At 64.3% G+C, this 27,807-nt stretch overlaps 1 protein-coding gene and 1 long non-coding RNA gene across 4 annotated transcripts; one reads left to right on the top strand and one right to left on the bottom strand.

Moving 5' to 3' along the window:
• Positions 1–1,061: 1,061 nt before the first annotated feature.
• On the bottom strand, positions 1,062–26,768 carry SLC22A18 (solute carrier family 22 member 18). Of its 3 annotated transcripts, XM_070564504.1 has the most exons (11): positions 26,533–26,768; positions 23,828–24,124; positions 20,209–20,306; positions 19,215–19,375; positions 18,624–18,756; positions 10,757–10,875; positions 9,316–9,423; positions 8,110–8,210; positions 3,682–3,783; positions 3,347–3,467; positions 1,062–1,296 (listed from the first exon to the last, which is right to left on the bottom strand). In XM_070564504.1, the coding sequence occupies exons 2-11, from the start codon at positions 23,969–23,971 to the stop codon at positions 1,109–1,111; spliced, it is 1,275 nt and encodes a 424-aa protein (XP_070420605.1). In that variant the 5' UTR covers positions 23,972–24,124; positions 26,533–26,768; the 3' UTR covers positions 1,062–1,108. The 3 variants fall into 3 exon arrangements, with proteins under 3 accessions (XP_070420605.1, XP_070420607.1, XP_070420606.1); XM_070564506.1 differs by lacking the exon at positions 26,533–26,768 and having other exon boundaries at positions 23,828–24,127; XM_070564505.1 differs by lacking the exons at positions 1,062–1,296; positions 3,347–3,467; positions 3,682–3,783 and adding exons at positions 6,482–7,012; positions 7,761–8,013.
• Positions 14,598–20,969, top strand: LOC139074408 (uncharacterized). The gene is made up of 3 exons (XR_011524000.1): positions 14,598–14,704; positions 20,105–20,303; positions 20,561–20,969. It is a non-coding gene; the product is annotated as an uncharacterized lncRNA (long non-coding RNA).
• Positions 26,769–27,807: the final 1,039 nt, after the last annotated feature.

Genomic DNA, 27,807 nt, shown 5'->3' with positions numbered 1-27,807 from the left:
GGAGAGCCCTCACAGGCCTCCTAGTGGGGTCAAAGCGGTCAGACTGAGGCAGAGGCTGTCCCTTTGCCGGAGGCCTGGGTTCAGAGAGGAACTCTCCCTTGCAGCGCATTTTCTCCTCAGCGGTGCTGTCTGTGAAGCCCGTGTGTAGACGGGGAGGGGCTCCTCCAGAGAGGAGAAAAGACCAGCCCCAGGACCCGCACTCACCCCAGGGTGGCCCCCTACCCCGCCCCACCTTGGAGACCTCTCTCGCCAGACCCTCCTCTGGATGAGTCACCCCGTTCCTGGTGGGGTCCAAGTGGAGGCGGGGTCTGGCCTGAGTTCTTGGGCTGCAAGGGTGATGGACCCTGGGCTCCCTGAGCCCCTTCTGGAGTGGGGACCATGGAATTCAGAGGTTGGGGGTTCCGAGTTTTAATAGCTGCTTCGAAAGGCAGCCTATGGGGGAGGGGGTGGCCTTCAGCGTCTCAGGAGCCTTTACAGACCCTGATGAGGTTGTGCTGTCCACACTGGTCATCCGTCACAGCAGCTGCTGGGCTCTCTGTGCCCTGTGCCCTTCTCCGTAGAGCCCAGGCTGGGAGGCAGGAGCTGGCGAATGCTCCCTGGTTCTTGGGACCTGCTGCCTGGGTCTCCCCGCTGGGCTCCCCAACACAGAGCGAGGGCCCTTTCCCTAGATGTCTCCCCAGCCTCCAGCTCCTTATCTTCTCCAAGGCCCCCGTTTCTGTTTGATCGGGAGCGACGGCCAGAGTCAATGAGGGTGTGTGGGCCGGGGACCAGTGTTGGCGGCGGGGGGCAGAGAGCTCCCCGTCTCTGGGAATGTGAGCAGAGCCGTCTAGGCGGCAGGGAGGCCTCCTCACTGGCCACGGTGACGGACTCAGGGCAGGGCCTGCCTCCCACCGGGAGGAATTTGGGTAATTCTGTCCTTCCCGAAGCTCTGGGGTCCGGCTCCAGGTGCCTTTCTCCAGGAAGCCCTCAAGCATTCAAGGCCCCATCCCTCACCTCCAGGCGCCCTGCCTGACCAGATGCAGGCGGGCCCCACGTGGGAGCCTGCAGAAATCAGGCCGGAAGAGGTCCCAAATGAGTTTATTGCCAGTCTGCGCCCCAGGGGCTGTGGTCACCGGACTTTGTCCATCTTCTGAAGCATAGGCTGCCTCCAGAGGAAAAGGAGGACAAGGAAGTTGACGGTGAACTGCACGTGGCCAAAGATAGGGACGCCGAAGCTGCGGTACAGGAGGCCGCCCAGGGTGGGCCCCAGGGTCCGAGTCAGTGGGTGCACAGAGGCGCAGAGGCCCAGCATGGTCCCTGTGGGGCAGGGAGGGGGGTAAGTCAGGCCTGGGCAGGTCCCCCAGCATCACTGCCTCAGCTGCCCACCTTCTGGACACAGCCAGGGCCTCCCCAGGCTGCCTGTCCTCCCTCTCTGCCCCCAGCTCCCTCCACCTGGGCCTGCGGGTTGGACCACCCAGCCACGCAGGGGCCACACTGGGTGCTTCTTGGATGTGGGGCTGAGCCTCCGCTCTGCCCCTGAAAGTTCCCAAGTACAAGAGGAGCCTGGGAACAGGCCCATGGGTCATGGGCCAGGTCTGCTCTCCCAGGCCTGCCAGGGAGATGGCACCCCAGTGTGGGTGCGGGGGGCCTGGGCAGGTGGGCCTGCAAGGAGAGGTCCTTCTGAGCCACTGCGGTGAGGGCTGGGGCTGGGGTGCAAGGTGGGCCAGGACATCCCAGTGTCTCCCCCTACAGCCCCCACCGCCCACATACATCTGGAGGGAACGCCTCCCGCAGGGCTGGGAGGGGCTTCGGGGGCACACCCCCACCTGCCTCTCTGCACCCACTTCTCAGGGTCCCCTAGCTGCCTATGCCCGGTTCCCTGACTGCTCCATCTCCACGCCCCTCTTGTCAGCTGTGCCCTGGGTGGGCGAGCATGTGTGTGGCTACTGTCCACCCTGACGGCATCTGCCCGGAGAGTCGCTGGCTCCAGGGGCTTCAGAAACCCAGGGTTCCGGGAGGTGGAAAGCCAGGGCCGGGTCAGCTGGGAGCCGCCTGGTGAGGCCCCGCCTGGGCTCAGGGCCTGGGGTGGGGGAAATTTAAGAGCAGCCTCTCCCATCGCCCACACGCCCTGCAGACACCGGGGAGCAATTACCGCCCCCTCTGCGGTCTCCGGTTCCCAGGCTGACGCTGGGAACCAGCGCCTGGCTCCTTCGAAGCTGAAGGGTGGTGCTGGGGCACAGTGTGGCGCTAGTGGCCTGGGTCTGCTCCTCCCTCCTCCCTGCCAGACCTGCCCCCATCTCTCCAGGCTCCTCCTCCTAGCCTCGCCAGAGTGCCAGCCCACCACCTCCAGGGAGCCCTCCAAGACCAGCCTGGCCTCCCATACGCCCCCAAGGCAGCCCTGAGAAGAGCTGCTGCCTGTCAGCCGCTCTGTTCCCATCCAGGCCTCTAGACCTCAATGTGCTCCTCTCAGACAAAGAGGTGGATGGACTGAAGGTCGGCCAGGCCCCCTGGGCCTTCTGGGCCTGCTGCTGGGAGGCCTTTGACTTCAACCAGCCCGCAGGAGCCCCCAGCTCAACCCATGAGGAGCCCAGGAGAGAGTGGGGGAAGGAACCTCAGGACCCTCAGGCCCAGGGCCCCCCAGTCTGGATGGGAGACTCCTAGGCCTCAAGAAAGAAAGCTGGGTGCAGAGTGAGGGCTGGGGGTCCATTTGTCCTACTGGGTGGCCTTGGGGCTTCCTAGATTTCACTAGTGGTGTGCATTCATTCACTCACTCCTTCACTCAGGACACTCCCTGTGCCAGCCATGTGCTGGGGAGGGGACTGAAGACCCGCTCCCGCTCCCAGCCTGCCAGGCAAGCCCCTCCCTGTGCCGACCACCCATTTCTGGCACTTTCGCGTCCCCTGCCCGCTGGGCTGTCCTCCTAAGCGGCCTCTGCTGGCCCCGGTCTGACCCACACCTCCACACCTCTGCTCAGCTGGGGCCCAGCCTCGAATGTCACTCTCCCTTTCTAGTGAAATCCTACCCATGCTTCAGAACCCGGTCAGATGCCACCTCCCAGAAGCCCTGCTCCCATCCCTCGGGCCTGGCCCTGGACTGGTCAGCAGGGCCTGGTGCAGGGCTGGTGGGGCCCAGCTCGGCTGGGTGGTGGGCAGAATTCTCACCTGAGGGCTCTTGCGGCCCACCACCCCCATCCCGCCCACTTGGACCCCTGGCCGCCCACCCAACTCAGCACCCACTGGGTCTGCACAGACCCAGCCGGAAATCAGGACAGCTGCTCCACCTGAAACTGCCCAGCACGCTTCCCAGAGAGGAGGGCCGGGGTCTCCCCACGACCCGCCCCGCACCAGGCCTGGGGTACCGCACTCACCCGTGTCGGAGGCCGAGACAGCCTTGGTCAGCATGCTGTCGGTGACCACATTGAGGGCACACAGGCTGAAGACCAGGCCGGGCATCAGCAGGCAGAAGTGGAAGATGTTGGACATCAGCACCTGGCATGGGGCAGGGCAGGTGGTCATGGTGATCAGGAGCCACACGGGACCAGGATGGGAGGGCCATCCCTGAGGTCCCATAGAAGTGGCCCTGGGTGGGGGTGGAGGGGATGAGGGGCCTAGGGGCTCAAGAGCAAACTGGGCATGTACAGAGGGTCAGGGGAGCAACCTGGGACCCTGCTCTCTGGGGGGTCGCCCGAGGGGGAGCTCTCACCATGGCCAGCCCCACCACCATGAAGACCAGCACGCTGGCCCGGAGCAGCGCGGCCTCCGAGAAGTGGCGGCTCAACCGCCCGATGACCAGGCCCTGGATGACCTAGGCGGGGGAGAGCGGGAGGGTGGGGGTGGGTGTGTGTCACACACCTGTGCACACACAAGCACATGCATACCTGCGCACGTGCACGCGCGCACACACACACACCTGCACATGCACGCGCACACACATGCATGCTCGCACACACACACATGCACACCCACACGCACATGCAGGTGCACACACACATGCACATACACGTGCTTGGCCAGCCACTCATAGGTCCAATTTTCACACTCACAAAACGAATCTCGTCTCTTATATTTCAGGCGTGATAAACATTTCAGTCCAAGAGGGGCCAGTTAACTGCCAATAAGGGTTGGGGGAGGCCATGGCTTATGGTGCAAAAAACGTTTTTGATCATCTGAAAATGCTCGCAGCGTGGCCCTCACCCCAAGCCCGAGGACCACTATGGCCCTGTGCAGCCCCCTCCCGTGTCACCTGGCTCCCGTGTGCCCCCTCCCCTCCAGCCGCTCTTCCTCAGCCTCCTCTGTAGCCCCTGATCTGGGAGGTGGGACCTGCCCATTTCATGGACAGGAAGACCAGGGTGCAGACAGCAGTGTTGGACTGGGACCTGAGCCCAGTGTCCTGGTGACTCTGTGGGGTCCTCTGCCCAGCTGACTGGACCAAGGCCTGGCCCCTGAAGGCACATCAGCTACTGTCTACAGGGAGGCTATCCCTGCGCTGGGGACTGGACCTCCTCGTCACACCCTAGAAGGCCACTACCCCAGTTACAACTGGGTAAATTGAGGCCCAGAGGGCTGATGCCACTTGCCTAGAGTCCCAGAGCTGGCCAGCGATGGAGCTGGGGTGGAACCCAGGATGGTGGACAGTGAAACCCGGCACCCAGCACCCAGTGCCCGGTCCTGAGCCTGGTCAGGCAAGGTCCCCAGAGGCAGGGGGCAGCCAGACTCCCCGAGGCCGCCTGCTGTTACCCCCATCCTCACTCAGCCCCCCACTCCCAGCTGTGTCCTCCTTGCCCTCCCCGGGGCACAGCCACACAGCTAGTAGCTGGGGTAAGGTTAAGGCGTCCACTCGGTGCTCCCCTTCCTGCCCCCCGCTCCTCTGCATGAGTGTGGGAGGAAGGGCCCTCACCAGGGACACCCAGGGACACCAGGAACGTGACTCAGCGTGCAGGCCCAGCCCTCAGGCCGCTCCCAGGCCAGGGTGAGGCTTCCTATCTGGTCCTCTCACCTCCTCCACCAGGCAGGCAGGAAGTGCCCAGGGCACTGTGGGCTTGGAGCAGCACCCACTGGGCTAGGGGGACGGGCTGGAGGTCAGTGTCCGTGGGGCTGGGGGCACTGGCAGTCAGTGCCTGTGGGGCTGGGGGTGCAGGGGGCAGCGCCTGCGGGGCTGGGGAGCTGGGGGGTCAGTGCCCACGGGGCTGGGGGTGCTGGCCGTCAGTGCCCACGGGGCTGGGGGGCTCGAGGTCAGTGCCCGTGGGGCTGGAGGGGCGGGGGGTCAGTGCCCCTGGCTGGGCTGTGTGTCTGGGGGCGGGCCCAGTCCTGCAGAACAGGATCCACCACTCTGCTCGCTTGGCATAAGGAAACTGTTTCAAACCAGAGCCATGGAAGTCCTTCCTAAAAAAAGATCCTACTTTCAGACCTGCTTTCTCGCAGTTTTGTTTGTTTGTTTACAGGAAGGGCTGTTTGGCAGGTTTCCCTGAGTGTAGCACGCCTGGGAGGAAATCACAGTGCGAGAGATTGAAATCAGCCTCACCATTTCCTACACACACCGGACCAAGACGCTAACGTATCGGTGTTGTCTCCCGATTTTCCTATTAACTTGAAAGAAGCCTAAACTTCCGTGCCTCACAGCTTATCCCACGAAATGAGAATTAACAAACTCGCCAGATGTTCCGCTTTCTCCCAGCCCTCCCTCCCCCTCCTCGCTGGCCCTGCCCCAGCCTCCAGGGCTGCCCTCGCGGTGCCATCGGCCACTCGGAGCAGCGGTTCCGCGCTGGCCCCTCTGACGGCAGCCAGAGCCGGAGGGACCTGGTGGTCCACACTCAGCCTCCCGCGGCCCCGGCCCCCTCCCAGTAAAGCCCGCCCTTCCTGGCCCTTCTGACCACCCCTGGCTGGGTCTTCAGAGCCCAGTCCTCTCCCTTCAGGCCGGCTCAGCCACGGCGGCCACGGGTGTGTCGCCATCCCCAGGGCTCTGCACATGCCACCCCCCCACTGTGGTTCCCTCATCTCCAGGTCTCTGCTCCAGCGGAGAGCCCCCCACTGACGGCCCCTCTGCCCTTCCAAGGACCCTCAGACTCCTTCGAGTCCTGGTCAGTCACCCCTGACACAGCAGGTGCAGAGGTGGCGGTCTCCCCCCAGTATGACGGAAGTCCCTATCCCCCCGGTGGCTCCAGGCCTGGAGCGTAGACGCAGGCTGAGCGGGGGCTCCCGCAGGAAGGTCTGGGAGGCAGAGGGGTCTGCAAGCCCACCGGGGTGACCGCTGTCCCCTCGCATTAGGACCATCTGGGCTGCCACTCCCCACCAGCTCCCAACCCCAATGCCCCGCCGCGCCACAGGGAGCAGGGGTGGGATGCCATGGCCCTTTTGGGATCAGGCTGCAGTGGCCAGCCCTCGGGGTGGGGATGCTTTGCGGAGGGCGGCAGCAGGGGCGGGACCAGGGGGGAGGCATGGTTCGCCCTCAGCGGGCTGCCTCTCTGGGACCCTCAATGACCAACCCCGGGGGGTTGTGGACACACCTGCGGCCGTGGTGGCTGAAGCATGGTTGGGGCAGGGAGGTGCCAGATGATGGCTTCAGGCCTCTCTCTGCAAACACAAAACCCAGGCCCCAAGCCCCCGGGCCCCCAAGGCCCTGCCCTCCACCGGCAGAGGTTCCAGACACGGCTCCAGGCCTCAGCTGCCCCCACCCCAGCTGGACTTAGGGCCTGGGGGTCCGACACACCGCAGGCTCCCCGCTCCTTCTCCGAAGGTCCTCCTCCCTTCCTCAGATCTCCCCGGGGGCTCCTTCCCCCACTCCTATCCCACCACCACCAGACCGGCTCCCCTGCAGTGTCGGTCACCATCCCTACAGATGCCGGAGGCCCAGCACCTCTCAAGTGGGGTCACCATTGTGGCCGTGGCAGGCCAGAGGCTACCAGTGTCTGTCCCTGAGGGTCTTGAGGGGTCTTCTGGCTTCAGCCGGGCCCAGGGAGTCCAGGACAGAGCTCAGGCTGGCGCCCTGGCCCAGGAGGCTGGGGCAGCCGTGTGCAGCATGGCTCCAGCCGCCCTCACTGTCGGAGTGGTATTATTATTGTTTGTTTCTCCCCACAGGGCGGCCCCTCCCGGCCCACAGCGCAGGGGCCCTCTCCTCCCACATGGTGTGGGGGCTGGCCCTTCCCAGGAGCAGCTATTTTAGCAGGAGGGTCTGGCCAGTCCCCAGCCCAGAGGCAGGGGAGCAGATGGCTTGGAGGTGCCGGGAATGCCGCCCACTTCCGGAGAGGTCGGGAGCCCCTCCCCGGCTCAGGCGGGTCCCAGAATAGCCCCTCCCGCGCTCCGGCTGTCAGGCAGATGTCCCGGGTGACGGCGGCACGTCACCACCTGTCCCCATCGCCCCAGGGCCTGGTCCAGATGCCCAGGAGGAGCTGGGGGTGGCTGGGCTCGGGCAGGGCTCGCCCTGGGCCTGGCAGGCAGGACACCCGCCCCACTTTAAAGTGCTTCTTGGCACCTCCAGACCTGGAGCTGTGAGGGTCAGACATCCCATAATGACAGAGTGACAGCGTCGCTCGATGGGACCCCCCCCAGGGGCTCTGTCACATTAGCTCCTTTACTCTGTCCCACGGCCCATGAAGGGCGCTATGGTTTGACAGATGGGGGTTCGGAGAGCCTGGTAAGCCTGCCCTGGTCACACGGCTGGCAGGATGCAGAGCCCGGCCCTTCTCCTGTAACACGCCCCCCACCACCCAGGAGGGCCTGTTCCCCGCCGGGTCCTGTCCCCTGCTGGTGCCCAGATGCACACTCAGTGGACCACAGACCCCTGACCTGCTTCCAGACGGGAGGCTAAGGCCTCCCAGCCTCCAGTGGGGAGAGCCTCACGCCCCTGAGACGGGCCCCCCTGGCAGATGGGGCAGGGAGGCTGCGGGCACTCAGGCCTGGGGCCGTGCAGTGGCCTGGGAGCAGACCCTGGGAGCCGCGAGCAGGCGGAGAGGGCCAGGCTGCTCAGAGAGGTGGGAGGGGAGCCGGAAGTGAACAGCGCAGAATCTCCAAAAAAGGGGAGCGCACGACAGCACGAGCACTGGTGAGAAACCGAGTCAGGCGGGCATGGGGTCCATCACGTCTGGAGCCCCCCGCCCACCCCGTGGCTTGCCCTGTGCACCTGGCACCCACTCACCATCTGGAGAACCCCGAAGAAGGACATGAGGTAGCCGGACTGGGCGGCCTCCAGCTGGAAGAAGTCCATGCAGATGATGGAGAACATGACCATGAAGAGACCTGGGGGGCAAGGGGGGCATCAGGCTGCTGTTGTCCCGCCCTCTCCTTCCTCCTGTCAGCTGGGGTGGGAGCCCCAGGGTGGCCAATCAGGGTACCAGGGGCCCTGGTCACAGTGACAGGTTCAGGGAGGGGCATGTGACCCCAGTGGGACCAATGAGAGCCTTCCCTGAGATTTTTCTGGATCCCTGGTGGGGGAAGTGTCTCCCCTGTGGGCTGCTGTCGGCTGTGAGCAGGCAGGTGTGGAAGCTACCCATGGACAGGGTGGCCGGAGCCCAAGGCATCCCGGAGGAGGGCAGTCAGGGGACGGGAACCCAGGGCTGATGATGTGGGAGGATTTGGCCCCAGACCTACCGGTGGCCCTTAAAGGCCCTTTTACTGATGTCAGTGATGCGGTTCCAGTCACCGTGCTCCAAAGAGCTGGCCTGGGTCCGAGACGGAGCTGGCCGCGAAGCTCCTTGCCTCAGCCTTGGACCCCGAGACCCCAGGAGCTCCAGCAGCTCCGCAGGGCCGTGGGGAGACCTCCCCGCATGGGCGAGGGCTCAGCCCTTCAGCCCACGTGCAGCATCTGAGAGCACCTGAATGGGACCTCATGAGTTTGTTGTCTGGGCTGCTCCCCGAGTTTAAGGACCCCAGAGAGGGGCTCTGAGGGGTCGCTATGGGTACGATGGTGATGGGTGATGCCCTCAGGGTCCCTAGAGATGGCCACTTCACCGGACGGCCAGACACAGGAGTCTGCAGAACACGTGCTCCCCGTCACAGTCACTGCCTTCTCTGCCTCTCAGACTGTCCCCAGAGGACTTGGGAACCTCCGGGCATGACAGCCAGACGGGCTGTAAAGCTGGAGTGAGTGGCCCTGAGGGGCTGCCCGAGAGCAGGAAGGCACCTGCGCCTCCCTTCTTCCTCCTCCTCGCCCGCACGGCCACGTTGGCGAGACCCAGGCCATCTCCCTCTCGGGGACAAATGTCACTGGTTTTGGGGCAGGGCAGGCAGGAGACAAGGCCGGCCTGGGGCCCGGGGCGCAGGGCAGAGGGAGGGCGCCACCCTGAGCGTGGACTCCGGTCCCTGCCCAGAACTCTCCACTGCGCCCCGGGCAGTCGGGACTCACCTGAGGGGAAGCCGGAGACCACCTTGACCAGGAACACGGGCAGGACGCCAGGCTGCAGCAGCAGGCGGATGATGGCCTTCAGGTCGAACACGCTGGCCCTGGAGCTGCCTGGGGCACGGAGAGGCCCGTCAGACTACCCAGAGGCCCTCGGCCCAGACCCCGGCCTGCCCGTCCTGGCTGTGGGGGCCAGGCCTGCAGGTGTCACTCCTCCCGGGCCGCAGGGTTGGGGGAGCACAGAGTCCCCCCCCGTCACGCGTGGAGCTCGCAGCAGCTTCTCCTCCCTCTGGCTTCGGCGCCTGCTCCCAGGAAGGCGAGCTGGTAACACTCCTGGTCCCCCTCTCCACTGGCCCCCCTGGGGGGCACGGGCAGCTCACCACATTCCCAGGTCTGGGCCCTCAGGCCTGCTGACCCTGAGGACCCCCGAATTCCAGGAGGCGCCTGGGAAACCCAGCGCCTCTGCTCTCAGGCAACCTGGCCGGGACCTGGGCCCTCGCTTCCCCAGCCCAGCAAGAGCATGACCAGGCCAGTGAGGCAGGCACAGGGGAGCAGGGGCCACTCTTGGCGCCGAGTGACCCAATGGACGCTTTTGTGCCATCGGCCTCCCACATGTGTCTGGCTGGCCCTGCCCCCTGCCCTCTCCCTGCCCGGCTTTTCCCGGGCCCTCCTGTGTGCTGGCCCCCACCTCAGGTCCTCCCTCCTGACTCTGGGTCACTCGGTCACAGCCACGGCTCAGGGTCCTCCTGTCCCAGCGTGGCTCCCAGCTGGGTCTCTCCATTCCAGAACGTGCCCTCGGACACTGGGCCAAGAGGCACAGGGCCCTACTTTGTGCCAGGCATGTAGTGGCTGGGCTGGGACACCCTGGAGGGGCCCCTCCGCGAAGCCCCAGGAGGCATATCGAGCCTCACACGCCCCAACCTGGCTGCATGCGCCCTGTCCCCACCTGGGTGCTCCCCTCTCGCCATGGCACCTGGCTGCTGTGGGCCTCCGGATCCTGGCTAACGTGCCCCCGCCCACCCCCTGGTCCCTCCCAGTCCTGCGCAGGCCTCCCCAGGCCATCCCTCCTAACACCTCCCCTGCCTGGGCCCCCAGCCTGTCTGACCCCCACATCCTCTGCTCCACGAAGACCCCTCCAAGACCACATCCAGCTCGGCTCTGATGGTGTCGGCAGCTAGGAAATGCTCGGCCCCCGGAGGGGCTCAAGGATGGAGAGAGGGTATGAGTGGCCCTGAATGCCCCCATGCCCCACAGGCCCATTGCCCGGAGCCCCCACACCTGCCTCAGTGGACAGGAAGCTACTGTGGACGCTTTGGTACAGGCTGTCCCTGAAGGAGGGCTCCAGTAGCAGAGGCCTGGCCCGAGGTCCCCGTGCAGGCTGGTGGGAGGGGCGGGCTCACACCTCCACTGGCAAGCATCCCGGCGCAGCAGACCTGGCGGGGCTTACCTGGCGGGGCAGCCTGGGCACGGGCGCCGGCCCCCTTGGTGTTAGCAGGGATGCAGGTGAAGCTGAGGACGGTTCCCAGGAGGTTGATGCCAAGAGCCACTAAGGCTGGACACTGAATGCTGGGGACGACAGTCACAGTCACGCAGGGTCCCAGGGTGTGGGTGCCGCCTGCAGTATCTCCCCAACCTGCTCCTTCAGTCACCCTTAGGCCTCGATGGCTCAGAACAGCTCAAACTCCGCCACCCACGTCCCCAGAGCCTGCAACTCAGAGGGCAGGACCAGGACCCTCAGGGCACACGTCTCAGGTGACGATGAAGGAACAGATGAAGCTCTCGCCATCCTGACCCCTCGTGGTGGCTGCAGCCCTAGGTGGCCACAGCATGTAGGTCCTGGGGGCCTCTGAGGGTGGGTGGCGGGGGAGGCAGGATGAGCCCCTGCAGGGTGGGGGCGGATTCTCTGGGGGGACGGTTGGCTCTCAGGCTACTGAGGGGCAGGAAAGACACCCCCAGGACCTGCGTGCGCGTTTATGTGTGTGTGTGTGCGTGTGCTCCCGGCCTGGGCAGGTCGGCAAGAGGCTGGATTTGAATCTGGGCTCCACCAGCGTGGGAGACCGTGGGACGGCCGCACGGCCTCGTCTGTGTCATGGGAACCATCCCATCTCTTTCCCCTCGTGGGCAAGGAGGGGCCTGAGCTTAGTGGGCTTCAGGAGCCCCCTTTCTCGCCCACCTGCTCCCTGGAGGGGGTGGGCCACGCTGGCCCCACAGGGCCCAGGACACGACCCTCAGGCCACCCACCTGCCCGTACCACCACCATGCTCCGGCTCTCTCCTCTGCTTTCTCTCCCCTCCAGGAGTCACCACATGGGAACTCTGCCCTGGACCCCTCTGGAAGGTGTGGGCAGGCCATGTCACCTGGGAACCAGGTGCTGGGGGCTGGCCCTTCTGAATGGTCACCATTTCCTCCTGAGGACCAGCCCAGCACCCTCCCCAGGGGAATATGAGGAGCAAAACATTCTTACTGAGCCAGGCTGCTTGGCCCCCTAGGCTGGTGCATGGCTGGAACACCCTGGCCCTCAGCAGCAGAGAAAACACCTATACATTCTGCAAGGGCCCTTCTCCAGGACACCCCATCTCTCCTCCCCAGTGGGCACTCCGTCCTCTGAGAAGGGCTCACTCCATCAGATGGCCAGTATCCAGCCCCTCAGGGCAAGTGGGCCCAGTGGGACCCTGTGCCAAGCCCCCAGTGGGCATTAGATGGTGGAACAAATGGGTGAGCCATTCACATGGACAAAGTCCAGCCCCAGACCTCGTCAGCGTCTTGGGAGACGCAACCCGCTCCTCCCGACAGGCCTCTGCAGGGTTCAGAGAGGCCTTCCTGGCCCTCTGTGCCTGGCTGCATGAGCGTACAGACATGCAGGTGCACACGCATGCACACATGGACACATGTGCACACACACACACACACCCCCATTGCCAGAGCTCCGGTGGGAAACCTGAGAGGGGAAGGGCTCTGGGAAGCCAGTGGGGACCCCTGCACTGGAGAGGGTGGGCCTCGGCCACCGCCTGCTTCTTGGACCTGCCTGGGCTCACATAGTCGGTCAGTGGTGACGCTGACACTTGTCCAGCCTGCATGTGCCACTGAGCCCTCTCTGCCCCCACCGGCCCATCTTTGGCCAGCGCTCACCGCCTAGGACACTGGGTGTTCCCACTTTCTGACCGCTGGGGTCCCAAATGAACAAGCATTTCCACTGACGGCCAGGCCTGAGGGTCAGAGGGCGCTGGACCCCAGAGTGAGGCCTCCGCTCAGAGCCTGGGGAGGGCCAAGGCTGGGTACAGGCCCCATAGCCCCCTCCTCTGGCCATCAGGAACTGATCTGTGACGTGAGCAGGGACACCCCAGCCCTGTTGGCTGGTCCCAGAGAGAAGGGCCCTTTCTTCAGGACTCTGGCCCCAGGGGCCTGGGTGTCACTGTTCAGGGCCTGGCCGGGCAGGGACAAAACCTGCTTTCTTTGCCAGATGCCCCGGAAATGCGAGGGAGCCGAGGCAGCCACTTAGATGGCTATTTTGGGAGGCTGGTGACAAGTGAGGGGCGGGTGGCAGGGAGCCAGGCCCCTTCTCTTGGGATCTCGCCTGTCCCTTGCACGGTGGCTTGTGAACTGAAAGGAGAACAGGGACCTGGGGGGCCCCTACGGGGAGCCGAGGTGTCCTTCCCCACTCAGAGCTCTCTCTGACTCCCCCAGGACACAACGCCAGAAAGGAGAGCGACACGGAAGGGAGGCTCAGCAGCAGCTCCAGCCTCTGCCTGGAGGGTCCCCTCCGCTGGGAATGCCCTCCAGCCTTGCGCCCCCACCCTGGGTGCCGCTCTGTCCTCCAGGACACAGCCCGGGTGCCCTCCCCAGGGCCTTCCGGTCCACGCACCGCCAGAGTGGGGACTGTCGTGATGCAGGGTCACACGGGTGAGGCTGCAGGGTTTTTGTTGGCTCATTGGCCCTGTTTTACAAACTGAGGGCAGGCACCCATTAGCGTGGTTTTGTCCACCCCCGTTTTATTTTTGGTTGAATAGATGGACAGAGGCTGGGCGGACGGACTCACGGATGCTGTGAAAAGGTACCAGGCAGGACTCAGGGCACCCAAGTCCTTCTGTCCCCCTGCCCTTCTCTGTAGCTACCTTCCTGGGTAACATCCTTTCCTCAGATGCAAATGAGGGCTGAACTCTGGGGTCCCACCCTCCCAGGACACCTTGTCCCCAACCCCAAGGCTACACCAGTCACTGGGGGCTGCCTGGCTGTCCCGGATCCCTGCCCACCCCGTGTCCCCTTGGAATCACGCTTCCTCAGGAAGGTCGGCAGTGCTGGTCCAACAGCGGCGGCCGCAGCACTGCCTTTCATCCTTATCTCGAGGCCCAGGGTTCGCCGACGGGACTATATCAGGAGGACGACAGCCCTGGCCACCCGCCTACTCTGGGTGGACTCTGCGCTTTTGTCCTTTTCACCTGACCCTGTCCGGGCTCCTGCCGGCTCCAGGGTGACAATTCCCTGTGAAGCTGGAGCTGCCCATCCCACCTGCTCAAGGCCCCGAGAGGGGACTGTCCATAGCCAAGGTCCCCCTGGCCTGGCCGAAGGTGGGGCTCAGGGCCTCCCGGGCTGCGCGCCCCTCTCTGTCCAGCCTGGGGGACAGGCTGGGATCAGCTGAGAGCCAGTTTCACATAACATCTGGCTGTGAGGATGCTCTCTAGAGTCACCGCATGTCCAGCCTGGGGCTCGGGGCAGAGGTCACTCTGTTCCGCCCAATCCACGCCTCGAGACATTGTGGCTAGAACAAAGTCTGAAAGTAGAAGTCATGTGGGGCCACTCCTCGTTCAGCCTCCCTTTGGCTTCCACATCTCAGACAAAGACCCTAAAGCCATGTCTGGCATAACCCTTGGCAGCCACATGTCCCTGAGCGCCCGATCCCTCCACTGCGGCCTGCACAGGCCTCCACGCACCCCAGCCCCTTCCTGCCCGGGGCTTCTGCCCTGCCTCCCCTCTGCCCCCAGCACTGCCCCAGCCCCTCCTTCAACGGCTGACTTCTACCTCTCAGGTCTAAGCTGAGGCCCCGGCCCCATTCCCACTGGCCATTTGTGCCCTGTGTACTTCCCGGTGCCTGGAACACCCAGGTCATTTCTGAAGGGTCTGCGCCGCCCCTGGGCTGGCCTGGCTGGCCCTGCACAGTCTCGCTGAGCCCTCGTGAGCACCAAGTGGGGCAGGAGGCCTGGGTGACCCGTGAGTCACTCCTGTCCCAGAGCCGTTCAGGGCAGCCTGGCATGTCTACTCATTAACTTCAGCGGAAGCTGGCGTGTCGCTGGGGCGGAACCTCAGGATAAGAGCTTCCCGTCCCCTCGCCCAGACTGCCCGGCTGAGATAAGGGTCCTCAGGGAGGCCGGCGTGCCCAGGCCTCCAGTTACCGAGTGAGGTAAACACCTGCTGGATCACTGAGGGCCCAGGGGGCGCAGCTCGGGGCTGGGGGTAGAGTGGGGCTACCTGCCGGCCAGTTAGTGCCCAGGAGGCTGGCAGGTGACACTGAGACCCGGCTCTGCCTGACTTCCAGGGTCTGTGGCTGGATGCTCCCCCAGCCCAGTGCTCGGATTCTCCCGGGACTAAATGACTGGCCACCTTGGAGGGCCTCGGACTGTGGGCCCAGCTGTGCCTGTGACCGGCTGTGTGGGGCAGCCCCTCCGTGCTCAGAGGAGCAGGGGTCCTGCCAAAGGTCCCCCACATGAAGTCCAACCATCAGGCCTCGGGTTTTGCCTGATTCCACCATCAGCAGCCTCTGACAGGTGGCTCCCCCTGTCTTTCCTTGGCTCCTAGGACCCCCCTTCCTCAGGACCCCATCCCCGGGACCTGACTCTGGTGGGCTCGGCAGGCTGGTGCTGCCTATCCCCGAGGCACACGGCTCACTAGTGGGGAAGGGGTGATGGAGGCCTCCCCAGGCTGTGAGATGCTGGGCTCAGGGCCACGAGTCGCAGAGCTCCCCCCACCTGCTGAGTGACTCAGGGTGCAGATCTGTGCCTTCTGCGGGAGCCAGGCCTCCCAGCCCCGGGCTCCAGGCTGGGCCCAAACCAGTTATACCACTGCCAGGCCCACAGCTGTGGCTGCCAAGGCCACTTCCTCCCGTCACCTTCTCCCCGCAGTGGGGGTGGGGCATGGCTGGGGCCTTTGGGGGGGGACTGGACATGGGGGTGGGGGGATGGGCAGGGAGGGTGCTGCAGCCAGGCAGACCTCACATCGTGCCTCGGTTCTTATGAAGGAAGGAGAAGGAGGGTGGGGATGTGGCCTTCACACCTTGTCACTGGCTGTGCCAGGAGGCCTAACAGGCTGCAGGTCAGCAAGGAGGAGAGTGTGTGACCCTTGCCATGGGTCTTCAGGGTCCTGGAGCCCGCCTCTCCTGGGCCCCGCAGCCTGGGCCTTGTACGGGGACCCGGAGCTCCATGGAGGAGCCTCACCCTCTCTAAGGCCTCAGTTTCCCCACCCATCAAAGGAAGTGTCAAGGTTATAAAGTGCCTTAAGATCTTGGGATGAAAGAAGATAGGGAAGCTAATGGAATGTTCTGGAAGGTGAGGGCAGGGGTGGAGGTGATCTTGGGGTCTACTGGGAGGGAGAGGAAAGTGAGTGATGTCTTCTGGGTCAGCATCTGGGATGGAGAAAAAGGCGGATGATGACAGGAGGTGGCATGGGTCAGGGCTGATAAGGGGAGGCCAGCGTGTGCGTGTGTGCGCCCTGGACACAGGGCCCGGCCCTCACACCCCACAGCACCCCTGGGAGTGAGCGAGGGCTGACGGGCCCATTTCACAGGTGAGAGTACCTGGCGAGGCGAGGAAAGATGCCCCATGGCCCATGGTAGCAGGTAGCGGGCTGGGAGGTGAACCACCTGCCCGGGGGACTGAGGCTCCTGGTGGGGGTGAGGCGTGGGGGGGGACTCCTTCCTGCCCTGCCTCTCCCTGCCCTGCACCCTCTTCATGCCCTGACGCCCCCTCCTTGCCGTGGCCCCTGGCCCTCTTTCTCTCTCCCTGGGGGGACAGAGGCCCTCTTTCTCTTGACCCTGATCCATCTACCGAGTCAGGCTCCCGCGCCTGCGCACAAAGAGAGGCAGCGCAGGTCCAGGCTGAATCCACAGTCACGGGCCCCTCCCGGCCTTGGGATCTCCTTCTTTTCTTACTGTGCCTCCTCCTCACCCCCGGCCCCTTGCACAAAGTGCTCGGCACCAGCCCCAATCTGAACCAGTTCTCAGGGCTTGGACACCACCCCGGTGAGGACACAGCCCTGTCCTCCCCCTCAGCTCAGACTCCCTTACCCAGAGGCCCACTCCAGGGCTCCCTCATGCTCCTAATGGGCGCCGGACTCAGCCTGACGGAGCCCCACCTCCCGCAGGTTCCCCGGGCTGCTCAGATCTCAGCAAGGCCCACGGCTCCCCCAGGGCCACCCCAGAGTCGGGACACAGCCTTCAGTTCACACTCACACCCCACTCATCAGCAAACTGAGCCCGGGCCTGGCCTCTGCCCTCTCCCTCTATGGCCGTCTGTGGTCCGGCCGCCATCCCCCCCCCCCCCCCCCCCCCGCTCTCCCTGCGGTGGCCCTAGCCCCTACATTCTCAACACAGTGGCCAGGTCACACCTAGCCCCTGCTCAAGCCCGCCCAGGGCTCATGGCCTGGACTCCTGCTAACCCCTCCTCCATCCCCTCCCTGCTTCCCACTCCAGCCACACGGGCCTCCTTGCTTCCCACTCCAGCCACACGGGCCTCCTTGCTTCCCCACACTCAGGGCCTTTGCACTTGCTGCCTCTGCCTCCCCAGATGTCCCCCTGTCTCCCCCTCACCTCCTTCAGGAGAGGCACTGAGACCACCTGTATATCTGGCCCCCGATGCTACTGTAATACTTTTTACACCATGAAATTCAACCTGACGTTACAGGAATACGTATCACACTCCTGTCACCCGAGGACTCAGCCTGTCTTGTTTCCCACTGTACCCAGAATCTCAGGGGCACTCAGCAGGTGTTTAACAAAGTCAGAGAGGAAACAAATGGACGAGGGGGTGCTGCCTTCCCTCCCAAGCCTCTTGCTCACGGTGGCGCTCAGCAGAGACAGCTGTCCCCACCCAGGCTCTGATGAAAATGCTGGGGCGGGGTGGGGAGAGGGGCCTTGAACAGAGATCTCCCTCCAGGGAAGAAGGTGCTGTGACAAGGCCACCGTGCCCTCCCTTCCCCCAGTCCCTGGGACTCAGCCATCACCCAGTTTCTTCCACCACTGTTGGGGCTGGTCTGGGGGAACTCAGGCCCAGGGGCTGGCATCACGTCACTAGGAAGGCCCCTCCTCTGAACAGAGTCCCAGGGCAGCTCCCCTAGGCCCACACAGGGTGGGTGGGTCACCAGCTGGCACAGGGCCTCTCGTCAGGGAGCAGGTAGGGGTCTCCACCCATAGCTGGGCGGGCCACTCGCCCCCTAGACCAAGACCAAAGGCTTGGCCCGGATGGAGAGGCGCAGAGTCCACGCCTGTGAAGGAAGCCAATTTTGGGTGGGCACGGGAGCAATCGTGGATGGGGAGGGATGTGGGTGGCACAGCATGGGGCCTCTCCAGGGCTGGGCGTCCTGGGTCCAAGGGTAAGCTCTTCCCCTAGGAGGCGCACCCAGGACCGCTTGGACAGACCACTCTGTCCAGCCTTACCGCAGGTTCAGGAGCCCTGGAGTGGGTCCACTCTGCAGACCACGTGTGGGGGCTGCCGGCCCGGTGCTCTCAAGGTGCTGGGCGGAATCTGAGACTTACAGGGCAGGGGCTGCGGGACTGGGGCTGGGAAGACCCTGGACCTCTGGGTGTGCCAAGCTGGGGCGGGGGGCCGTAGAGGCCTTTACTTCACACACACCAGTTATTAAACCCCCTCAAGCTGCCCTCACACTCTCCAGAGGCTCGGGGTCTGGCTGCCTGCAGTGTCCCCATCACAGGGCCCCTGTCACCCTGGGATCCAGCCTCCAGGGGCTGCCGTCCTTTTTCCTGTCGGGCCAGCCTGATCTCCGTCAGGCCCAGGACCGCCAGGCAGAGCCCCCTAGCCTGGGACCGCTGGGGACAAGCCGCCGGAGGCGGTCTTGAGCTAGCCAAGCCCGGCCCAGGGGCCACAGGCTCCGCCCTCCGGCCACGCCCACCGGGTAGGTCCAGAGGGTCACCCTCTGGCCGGCCTGACTTGCTCAACGTGCAGATGGGGAAACCGAGGCCCCGGTGGTGGCGAGGCTGGGCCGAGGGTCCAGAGCGCCCAAACGACCCAGCCTCGGCCGCCCTAACCAGTGTCCCCCGCACTCTGCCCCGCTGGCCCGCCCCCGGCCTTGTTCCCGCCCGGGCCACTCACCCGTATGCAGCGCTCAGGGTCCCGCCGAGCAGGGAGCCGATGATGCTGCCGACGCCGAAGCACAGGCCGAGTCGGCTCAGGGCCGCGGGCCGCTCCTCGGGCGCAGACAGGTCCGTGATGATCATCTGGGCGGCTGGGGGCGGGGCGGGGCTGAGGGGTGCGGCCTGCCTAGCTGACCCCATGCGGCCTGCGGGCCAGGCCCCGCCTCCTCACACATCCCCTGTACCCCAGACCCGCCTCCACATCACCTCCTCCTCCTTGTCACCTTCCTCTGGAAGCCCCCCACAGCACCATTCCCCCCCAATCCCCCGGCAGGCCACGCCCCCACCTTACTCCCTGCCCCCAGGCCACGCCCCCACCTCATCCCGGGACCTGTGTCCTGCTCTCCGGACTAGACTAGCACCGTGGGAGTGACCTTCGCCCCACCCTCTGGTTCAGGCCATGCCCCACAGCTAGGTCCCCCACTCCCTCTGGTCCCGCCCTCTGCCCAGGCTACCTGGATTTGCCCCCATCGCAACCCCTGGGCCTGCCACAGGCCCGAAGGCCTATACTTGGTCCTGACTGTTCGCACCTGCCCCCAGAGGGCCCTACCTGGCAGTGTGTGCATGAGCACGGCGGGCAGGCGGGAGGCAAAAAGCAAAGCCACGCCGGGCAGACCTGGGCTGCAGGCGGCTGCCAGGAGCAGGTAGAGTGCCGAGGCCGCCACGAAGGAGAGCGTGAGCGCGGCCCGCGCCCCACGCTGGTCTGCAAACCTGGGGGACCCCACACCTGTGAGCCTCCAGGTATCAGGCTGGCTCCCCCCTCCTCTGCCCTCCATGCTGGGCTGCCAGGGAGCCAGGCTACAGTGCTCCCCACAGGGCTGATCAGGCAGGGTGGGGTCCTGTGAAGGTGGGCGGGGGCCCTGGGCAGGCATCACTCCTCTCAGGGCCTCAGTTTCCCCATCCTTCCAATGGGACAGTTTTCTGTGACCTCGGGGTGGCATTCTCACTCCTTGTGGGACCTGAATGGACCGAGGGGATGTGTGTGGTGTACAGAGCGTTTCCCAGGCCCCAGCTTTCCTCCATCCGTCCCTAGGCAGCTGACCCCCCGAGCCCCCCCGTTTCACTTGACTTCTTTTCTGCCAGCATCACTCTAGCGATCTGACTCCTGCCACTGTTTGGTTTGCGGGAAGATGTCTGCAATCATGTCCCTGAGCCCAGCGCCCCTGCAGCACTGAGATTAGTGGGGGTCTGGGGGCTCCCCAGTTCTCGGAGCTCCTGCCTGGGACCCCGAAGGCCCCAGTTTCCAGAACTGCATGTCCATAAAAGCTGCCGGTGGGACACCCAGCTCAGCAGGGCTGGGTGTTTACAGGCGTGAGTCGCACCAGCTAAATCCTCTGTCTCCCCACAAACCAGAATTAGTGTCAGTCATGGGCGGGGGACCCCCAGCCCTCCAGGGGGCCAAAGCTCTTCTGTGCCTCAGCGTGCCCATCTGTGAAACAGGAGCAGTTGTCACCCCGGTGGGACGACCCCGCCCATGACCGCCGAGGATTGGGCCCAGGTCCTTGTGGGGCAAGGGCCCCTCAAACTTCCCTTCCCCACTGTACCTGCCGAACAGCGGCCCACCCAGCAGCTGAAGCACACCGAAGATCGTCTGCTGGTAGCCAAAGGCGACAGAATCCAGGCCAAGGCTCCGAGACAGGTACTGAAACACCGGGGTGGGGGGTGGTTCATGGGAACGAGCCCAGGATCTGGAATCCAGGGTCATTGGTGGGCAGCGGGTGGGAGGCAACTGAGGGTCTGGCTATTACCACCCCTCGGTGTGCCTTGGAAGGCACCTGCACCCTGGGACCTGGCTGCTCCTCTTGTCGGGGGGGTCCCCATCGGGACCTCCGGGTCCAGGCTCCAGGGACACGCTGGTCAGCGAAGGCAGCTGCTGGCCCTCATTTTCCCCTGCAGGGTAGGCCTCAAACGGGCGAGGAGAGGCACCCACCCCTACCATTTTGGCTTCATTGTCTCAAAACTGCATGGTGAAGACTAGTGTCTCCGGGCCACCAAGACATTGTCCCAAAGTACCCTGATGGCCTCCAGGAGGTGGCCCATTTCCCAGCCCCTCCCGGCCCCTCCTGTGTGGACGCCCCTCTGGGGAGGAAAACAGCAGTGTGCAGCGTGCCTCCAGGGAACCCGAGGCGTCATGGGGACCCCGGGCCTCCTGTCCTATGCTGCCCAAATCCTCTGTGACCTCAATAGTCCTGTAGCTGCTCCTTCCGGCCCCTGGCCTCTGAGTTCCTGACTCCTGACCCCTCCCTCCAGCAATCCCAGCTATTATGGGGTGAATTGTGCCCTCCCCAAAATATCTTGAAGTCTTAATCCCCAGTACTGGGAATGTGGCCTTATTTGGAAATAGTCTCTACAGAGGTGAGCCAGGTAAAGTGAGGTCCTCGGGGTGGGCCCCAGTCCTATACGGCTGAGGTCCGTGTGTAAAGGGGAATTTTGGACACAGACACAGAGGGATGACCATGTGAAGAGACAGAGGCAGAGACTGGGGTGTGTGGCCACCAGCCAGGGAATGTCTGCGGCCGCCAGGTGCTGGAGGAGGCAGGAGGGGTCCCTCCCACGGGCTTTCCTGTCACAGGGAAGCCTGTGACACGTGGATTTGGACCTCTGGCCTCCAGACCTGTGAGACGATAAACCTCTGTTGCTCTGAGCCACCCAGTTTTCAGTCTTGACAGCCGTAGGACGCGAATACACTGCGTCCCGCAACCCCACACCGTGTGCTCTCCCTAAGCCGGTCTTCCCCGGTGCAGCGGAAGTCCCAGAGCCGTGGGCAGACCCCTCCCCTCCTGTGTGAGCGGGGCCGCTCCGTCTGCTGGGCTCTCCTCTGTTTGTGGACTTGACTGGACGATCACGGCACGTGCCCCGGGCAGTCCCTTCTCTCCCCATCCCACTACATCCCTCCTTCTCTCCCTCAGACCCTGCCTCCTCCTCCCCTGCCCTCCCCATCCCGCTGCTGTGAGGAAGCAGAACTTCCCGAGACCACCCCTGCCCACCTGTCCGCTGTCCTCACCCCCCTGAGCCACCATGCCCCGGGCATCACATTCCAGCCTCTGGCCTGCTCAAGGGCAGGGCTCCCAGGCGCTCCTCCCCTTGCGCCTTCTGTCTCTGGCTGGTATTTCTCCTTTCTCTTCACCCCTCGCCTCCAGCGACTGCCCCCAAAGCTTTGTTGTTCCCTTTGCAGCAAACCCCTCCTCACCACCGCCTGCCTCCCCTTCCTTCTCCCACCCCACCCCCACCAGGCGCTCCCTCCACCTTCCTGGAGGTCACCTGGGCCTCCTCTGCTCCCTCCAGGGGGGGCTCCTCCCTGCTCCTTGCTCTGGACCGTCCTGGTTCCTCCTGCTCCCCGGCCTCCACCTCCTCTCACTCCCTGACGAGGTCGCTGTCTCCACCCCTGACCCAAGACTCTCTCCTGAGCTGCCCCGGCTCTCCATGCCCTCTAAAACCACCCCGAACTCAGCACACGCAGAACTGGCTTGCGGTCTCCCGGAAGACCGGCTCCTCTGCTGCATCACTGATGCCTCCACTCTTCGGGGGTTCAGGTCCAAATCCTCAGCCTTAGCCCTGACCTCCTCTTTCTTGCACATCTACTCCAATCTATCAGCCACTTCTGGTCTCAGCCTTTACCCCAGGTCCCAGTTCTAGCTGCTTCTCACCTCCCCGACTGCCACCACCCTCCTGGAGTCCTCGTCACTTCTCTCTGGCCTCAGCTCCTCCCCTCCACTACCCATCTCCAGCTGCTCTGGCCTCGTGACTGCCCCAGGACCTTTGCACAGGCTGGGCTCGCTCCTTTGTCTCCTTTACTCAATGTCGCCTTCTTAGGGAGGTCTTCCTGACCCCAAACCCTTTCTGCAGCTGGCTGTCATCTAACACACAGCAGTTTGACTGCCCACTGTTTACTGTTGGCGGGGTCACCGTCCCTGCCATTCACACCAGCGTAGTTGACTGCCCGTTGCAAGGGAGGGACTGTTCAGCCTGCGGTCACTGTGCCACACTCCAAGTTCTGAGAACAGGTGCGCACAGTAGGTGCTCAGTGGGTATTCATTGAACAAACACGGTCTCTCCCCAGGAGGGAGGTCCTTGCTCTGTGCCCGTCTTTCCCAGGATATTAACTGTCCGCTCGTCACTCCCACATCAACCCTGCCAAGAGGGATGGCTGGGACCCATTTATGATGGGGCCTGCCCAGGCTGCAGGTGCCGGGGGGGGGGGGGCAGGGGGGCACGTCAGGGCTTCGGCCAGGCCACTCGGTGGGAGTGAGCCGGGCTTGGGAGGCAGGTAGAGGGGGTCAGGCTCAACCATGCCTCCTGCCATGCTGGGAATGGTGACAAGGACGATATACCCCCACCATCCCCAGCCCCGGGCTGCTCATAAGAATCTCCTGCAGAACTCTGGGGATCTGTTGCTTCCAAAGCCCCTCAGATGCTCTTGCACCAGGAGGGTGGGACCCTCTGGGCCAGCTCCCAGAGGTTTGCTGAACGAATGAGCAAGAGTGCACTGAATGGCTGGTGGGTGGATGGGAACCGGGCAGCTGTCTATGGTCGCTTTACCAACCGCCTACTATGGCCAAGCACAGTTCCAGACCAGGGGAGGCAGCAGAGAATGAGATGGATCGAGCCGCACCCTCACGTCCTGGTGAGGGAGACAGAACGAATCTGATGGCATGGAATAGGCTGCGAGTGTGGGCATCTGCCTGAGCACGCACCAACGAGGCCCAGGGATGGAGGGGAAGTGGTTCCAGGTACCAGGTAGTGTCGGGGGAGGGCCCATCCTGGAGGAGACCCAGGCAGAGGCCTGAAGAGAATGAGGAAGCGAGCCAAGCAGCTGCTGGGGCAAGGGATCGATAGGGCAAAGGCCCCTGGGTGGGGCGGGAGGAAGGGAGCTAGGCCACCAGGAGCGACGCGCTGCCACAAGGAGGCTGTGTGGTTGTGGGGGTGGCTCCCTACGGCCCTTCTCCGGGGGCGTGGAGCAGCCAGAACACAGGACGTGCTGATGAGGGGTCAAGAGGCACAGTTCCTGGGTCCCTTAACTTGGGTTCAGCATGGCAGGGACCCCCAGGGAGAGGGCCTGGGAGCATCACCCCCCCACCCCCGGCCCCTGCCACTGCACAGATGGAGGATGAGAGGGACGGAGAGGGCCTGCTGGCGGCGGGGCTGCTCCGGGAGGGTACTCACCGGGATGATGGAGAACTGCAGGAAGAGGCAGGAGAGCTCCATGGCGGTCAGCACATAGGTGAGCAGGATGACCCAGGGCCGCCCCAGAGTGCCCATCGCATCCAAGGACTGGCCGTGGGCCTTGGGGGCCCTGGCTCCCTGCATCCCGGACAGGCGCTGCGGGAGCCCCTGGCGGGATGTGACCAGGAGACCAGCGGAGCGGGCACGGGGCAAAAGTCCTGCTGTGCTGGGCGAGGGCGCTGAGTCACGGGGCAGGAGGCGGGCGGCGCCGGCCTGGCCTCGCCCTGAGGAGAAGGCCTGCGGGAGAGGACAGTGCTGCAGGACCCCGAGGCAGCTCTCCAGTCACCTGCTCTGTGACCTTGGGCCAGTTTCGCCCTTGGAGAACACAGCAGGTGGCCCTCTCCCTTCACACCCAACTCCGGGTCTCTGGGCACAGAGCCCCTGCGGGCTGGGAGATGGAGACCCTGTCCCCAGCATGCGTTACAGAGGAAGGCACCAGCACCCCACTTTTAGCGGGAAACAGAGGCCCAGAGTGGCCACTGACTGCAGCTCGGTAGGTGCCTTTGAGGGTGTGGGGCAAGCTTGGGTCTCTGTGCGGGGGTGGGGCTCCGTGGGTCCACAGAGACGCCCCCCACCCCGCCAGCATTACAGAAATACTCTCGGGGGAAGGCCCACCTTCCCTTGGTCCTCCAGCCAGAGCCCACGGGCACTCCTGGAGTGGTCTGGGGGTGGGGTGAGGGCTGCTCAGCCTTCCAGGCCCTCCGGGCGGGCGCTCTGCCTCCCCCTGCGCCTGCCCTGTCTGCTCCCCACGTCCCACTCGGCAGGAACCAGATTTCTCAGCTCCACCGGGGCCTCCATAAAATTATACCAAATTAACACCTGACTGTACGGTTGACCCCAAAGGTGCCCTTCAGAATCCGGAGCCCAGGAGTTAGGTAGGGTGAGAGCAAGGAGGGGACTCAGGGCTGTGCCCAGCTGCCGTCCCCACCCCAGGGTGCAGGGAGACTGGGGGGATTGGGGCAGAGGCTGCGAGCAGCGGTTCAAGGGTCCCTGGCTGGGCAGGGGTCCACAGTGAATGAGTGAGCTCCGGTGCCTGCCTCCTCTAGGGCAGCAAGGGCACCGGCGCAGGTCCAGGGAGCCCTCCCGGGGTGAGCCGGGCCTGCCCCTTCCTGGGCTCGGCACCCTCGCTCAGGGTGACCTGGAACTCCTGCCTTCCTGGGGTGGCCCGGGACTCCGGCTCTCCCGGGGACCTGGGACAATTACCCTCCTGGGGTGAGTTCCAGCCCCGCCCCGGGGCTGACCCGGGACACCCCGCCCCCGCCGGCGCGGCCTCCGTGCTCTCATTGGCTGAGCCCGACACGCCCCCGGCTGGCCCCGCCCCCCGGCCCGGACCCCGGCCGCCTCCTCCCGCCCTCGCCGCCTTCTGCTTTTCTCCCAGGTCGGCGGAGGAGGCAGGAGCTCTGACGCATGGAGCAGTACTAGGTGGCAAGGGTGGAGAGGGGAAGTGGCGAGGGGTGGGGGACAGGGGCTGGGAAGAAGGACAGGAGGGGAGAAGGGTGTTGGGAAGGGCAAAGACGACGACAAGGGGAGAGGAGACGGGCATTGCCTGGCTTGCCCCCGGCCTAGGGTCTGCACAGAGACCCAGAGGAGGGGCAGGGAGACAGGAGCATCTCTGGGAACTGCTCTGGCACCCCCTCCCGCTTCCCTCCACAGACCAAGAGGCTGCCGGCAGTTGCCGAAATGCCAGTTTTGCCTATTTGACACTGCTACCTCCCCCACAACCCCTTGGCCCGGCCCACCAAGCCCCACGGTATGTAGGTACACATGGCTTCAAGTTGTCCCTCCACGGGGCTGTGCTGGTCCCCCTTACAGCCACCCCACCTTGGGGCCAAACACAATTCCCCTGATGAGGAACCAGATGCTCCTTCAGGACTCCCTGCCCCACGCCCCGCCCTGCAGCCAGGAGCCAGGCCACGGGCCAAACGTCAAACCAAAGTCCTCTCTGCCACGTGTGGACTGCGGCTCAGCGGAGCAGAAAGCTGCTCAAGATCAGGGGCCGGAGACAGGGGGCAGACATCAGCGGAGCCCCTCCCGCAGTTAAGGGCACAGCCAGGGAGCCCATGGCCTGCTGTCTGGGCCTTTCAGGACAGGGGCAAGGGCGCCCTGGGTCAGCGAGGGAGTGGCTCACATCCCGGCCCTCGGCATCGCGGGCCTGTGTTCAAGGACGATTTTAGTCCACACAGTGCAAACGGGGGACATGCGTTCGCAGCCTGGGACCATGTCCCCTGTCCTCTGCCCACCCAGGGGTCATGCGGAGAGCCCAGAGCTGGGGCAGGTGGACCAGCCGTGGTCTGGAAGGACCGCGAAGAGGGCTCCCTGTGGAAGCAGAGTTGACAGCAGGTGCAGGGGGTCTGAGATTCGGGACTCCTGGGGTAAAGGTCAGGACTCTGGATGGCTCCATGCACCATGGCAGGGGGCAAATAAAGGGACTGTCCCCAGGTGGCTCCAGTCTCCCCAGGACCTACTGAGCTTCTCGGCTGCCTGCTTCCCACAGACCTGATCAGGAGACTGGAACATGACCTGGCTCTTCCTGGGTCTCCGAGACAGGGTTGGGGGTGAAGAGGTGAGGGGCGGTGGGGGGCAGATGGGGGAGGCCAAGGGCCCTTTGGAGTGTGCAGGTGGGCAGGAAGGGGCTGGTTACTCACCTCTCCCTTCCTCCTGAGTCAAGCAGTGCCTATGGGTGGCTTGGAACAGGTTGGAGCAGAAGCAATCAGATCCAGCCTAAGTATTTGTCATGCACAGGATCAATGTGGGCGGGAGCTTCCTGGTCCCCAGGGAGTGTGGGAAAATCGTCCTTTGGGCTGGATGAGGAAAGAGAAGCACTCAGAACCCCGGAGCCCCTGGACCCGGCCTTCTTTCTCCAGAGTGAGCAGCTTTGACTGGAGGCCAGTGTGGCTAACCCACTCACTTAGCCACTCAACAAACCCTTGGCCCTTTCCCAGGACCCACTCCCAACCCCAGGGCATTCACTGTTCCAGGCCCCACCCCTCGGAGAAACATGCTGCCAGTTCTGCCAGATGAGGCTGATCCAGGCTGACTCGAGGAATCTAGGTGGGGTTGGGGAGGAGGGCTTCTCAGAGGAGGTGACGCCTCCATGGACTCTTAAGCACAAGTGAAGATAAGCCAGGTGCGGGAAGGGCATGCCGGGTAGAGGGAAGAGTATGGACAAAGGCTTAGAAGTGAGACCAAGCTTGGGGTGTTTAGGAAACCGAGGATCTTTGGTGGGGTGGGGGTGAAGTTTGAGCCTGGAGAGGGGCGGTGAGGCCCAGATTGCAGAGGGTCTCCACAAAGGCCCTCGGGAGGCCCAGAAGGGTGGGAAGGGGGAGTGACAGGTGAGATGCACCCTGAGGAGGGTCACTCTGGCTCAAGTGTGCTGGAGGGTGAGACCCCTGCGAGCCCAAGGATCCAATGGGCTGGAGGGTACCCCCACACCGCTGCCTGGGCCTCTGAGCTGCTGCTGGGCCCAGAGACAGGAGGCCTTGCTGAAACCCACAGACACTTATTGAGCGCCTGCGGTGTGCTGGGCTCTGTGCCAGGGGCTTGCGATACCCAGCCCACAACTCAACTGCCCACCTAGCTTCAATATACCGAGCCCGAAAGTGCCTGTGCGTGTACACGTGTGTGCACGCATGTATGTGCCTGTGTGTGTGCACAAATGCATGTGCCCATGTGTGTATGCCCATGTGTGAGTGTCTATGAGTGTACATGCATGTGTGCGCACGTGCGTATGCCCCTGTGTGCGTCTATGCGTGTACATGTGTATGCGTGTGTGCACAAGTGTATGTGTGTATGCCCATGTCTGTGTGTGTCTGTGTAACATGCATGTGCACGTGCGTATGTCCGTGTGTGCACCTGTGCATGTACATGCATGTGCGTGTGTACATGTGTATGCCCATGTGTGTGCGTGCATGTACATGCAT

Source organism: Equus przewalskii, chromosome 11, assembly GCF_037783145.1.
Source record: "Equus przewalskii isolate Varuska chromosome 11, EquPr2, whole genome shotgun sequence".
NCBI classification, from domain to species: Eukaryota; Metazoa; Chordata; class Mammalia; order Perissodactyla; family Equidae; genus Equus; species Equus przewalskii.
This window is presented reverse-complemented; position numbering and strand designations above follow the sequence as displayed.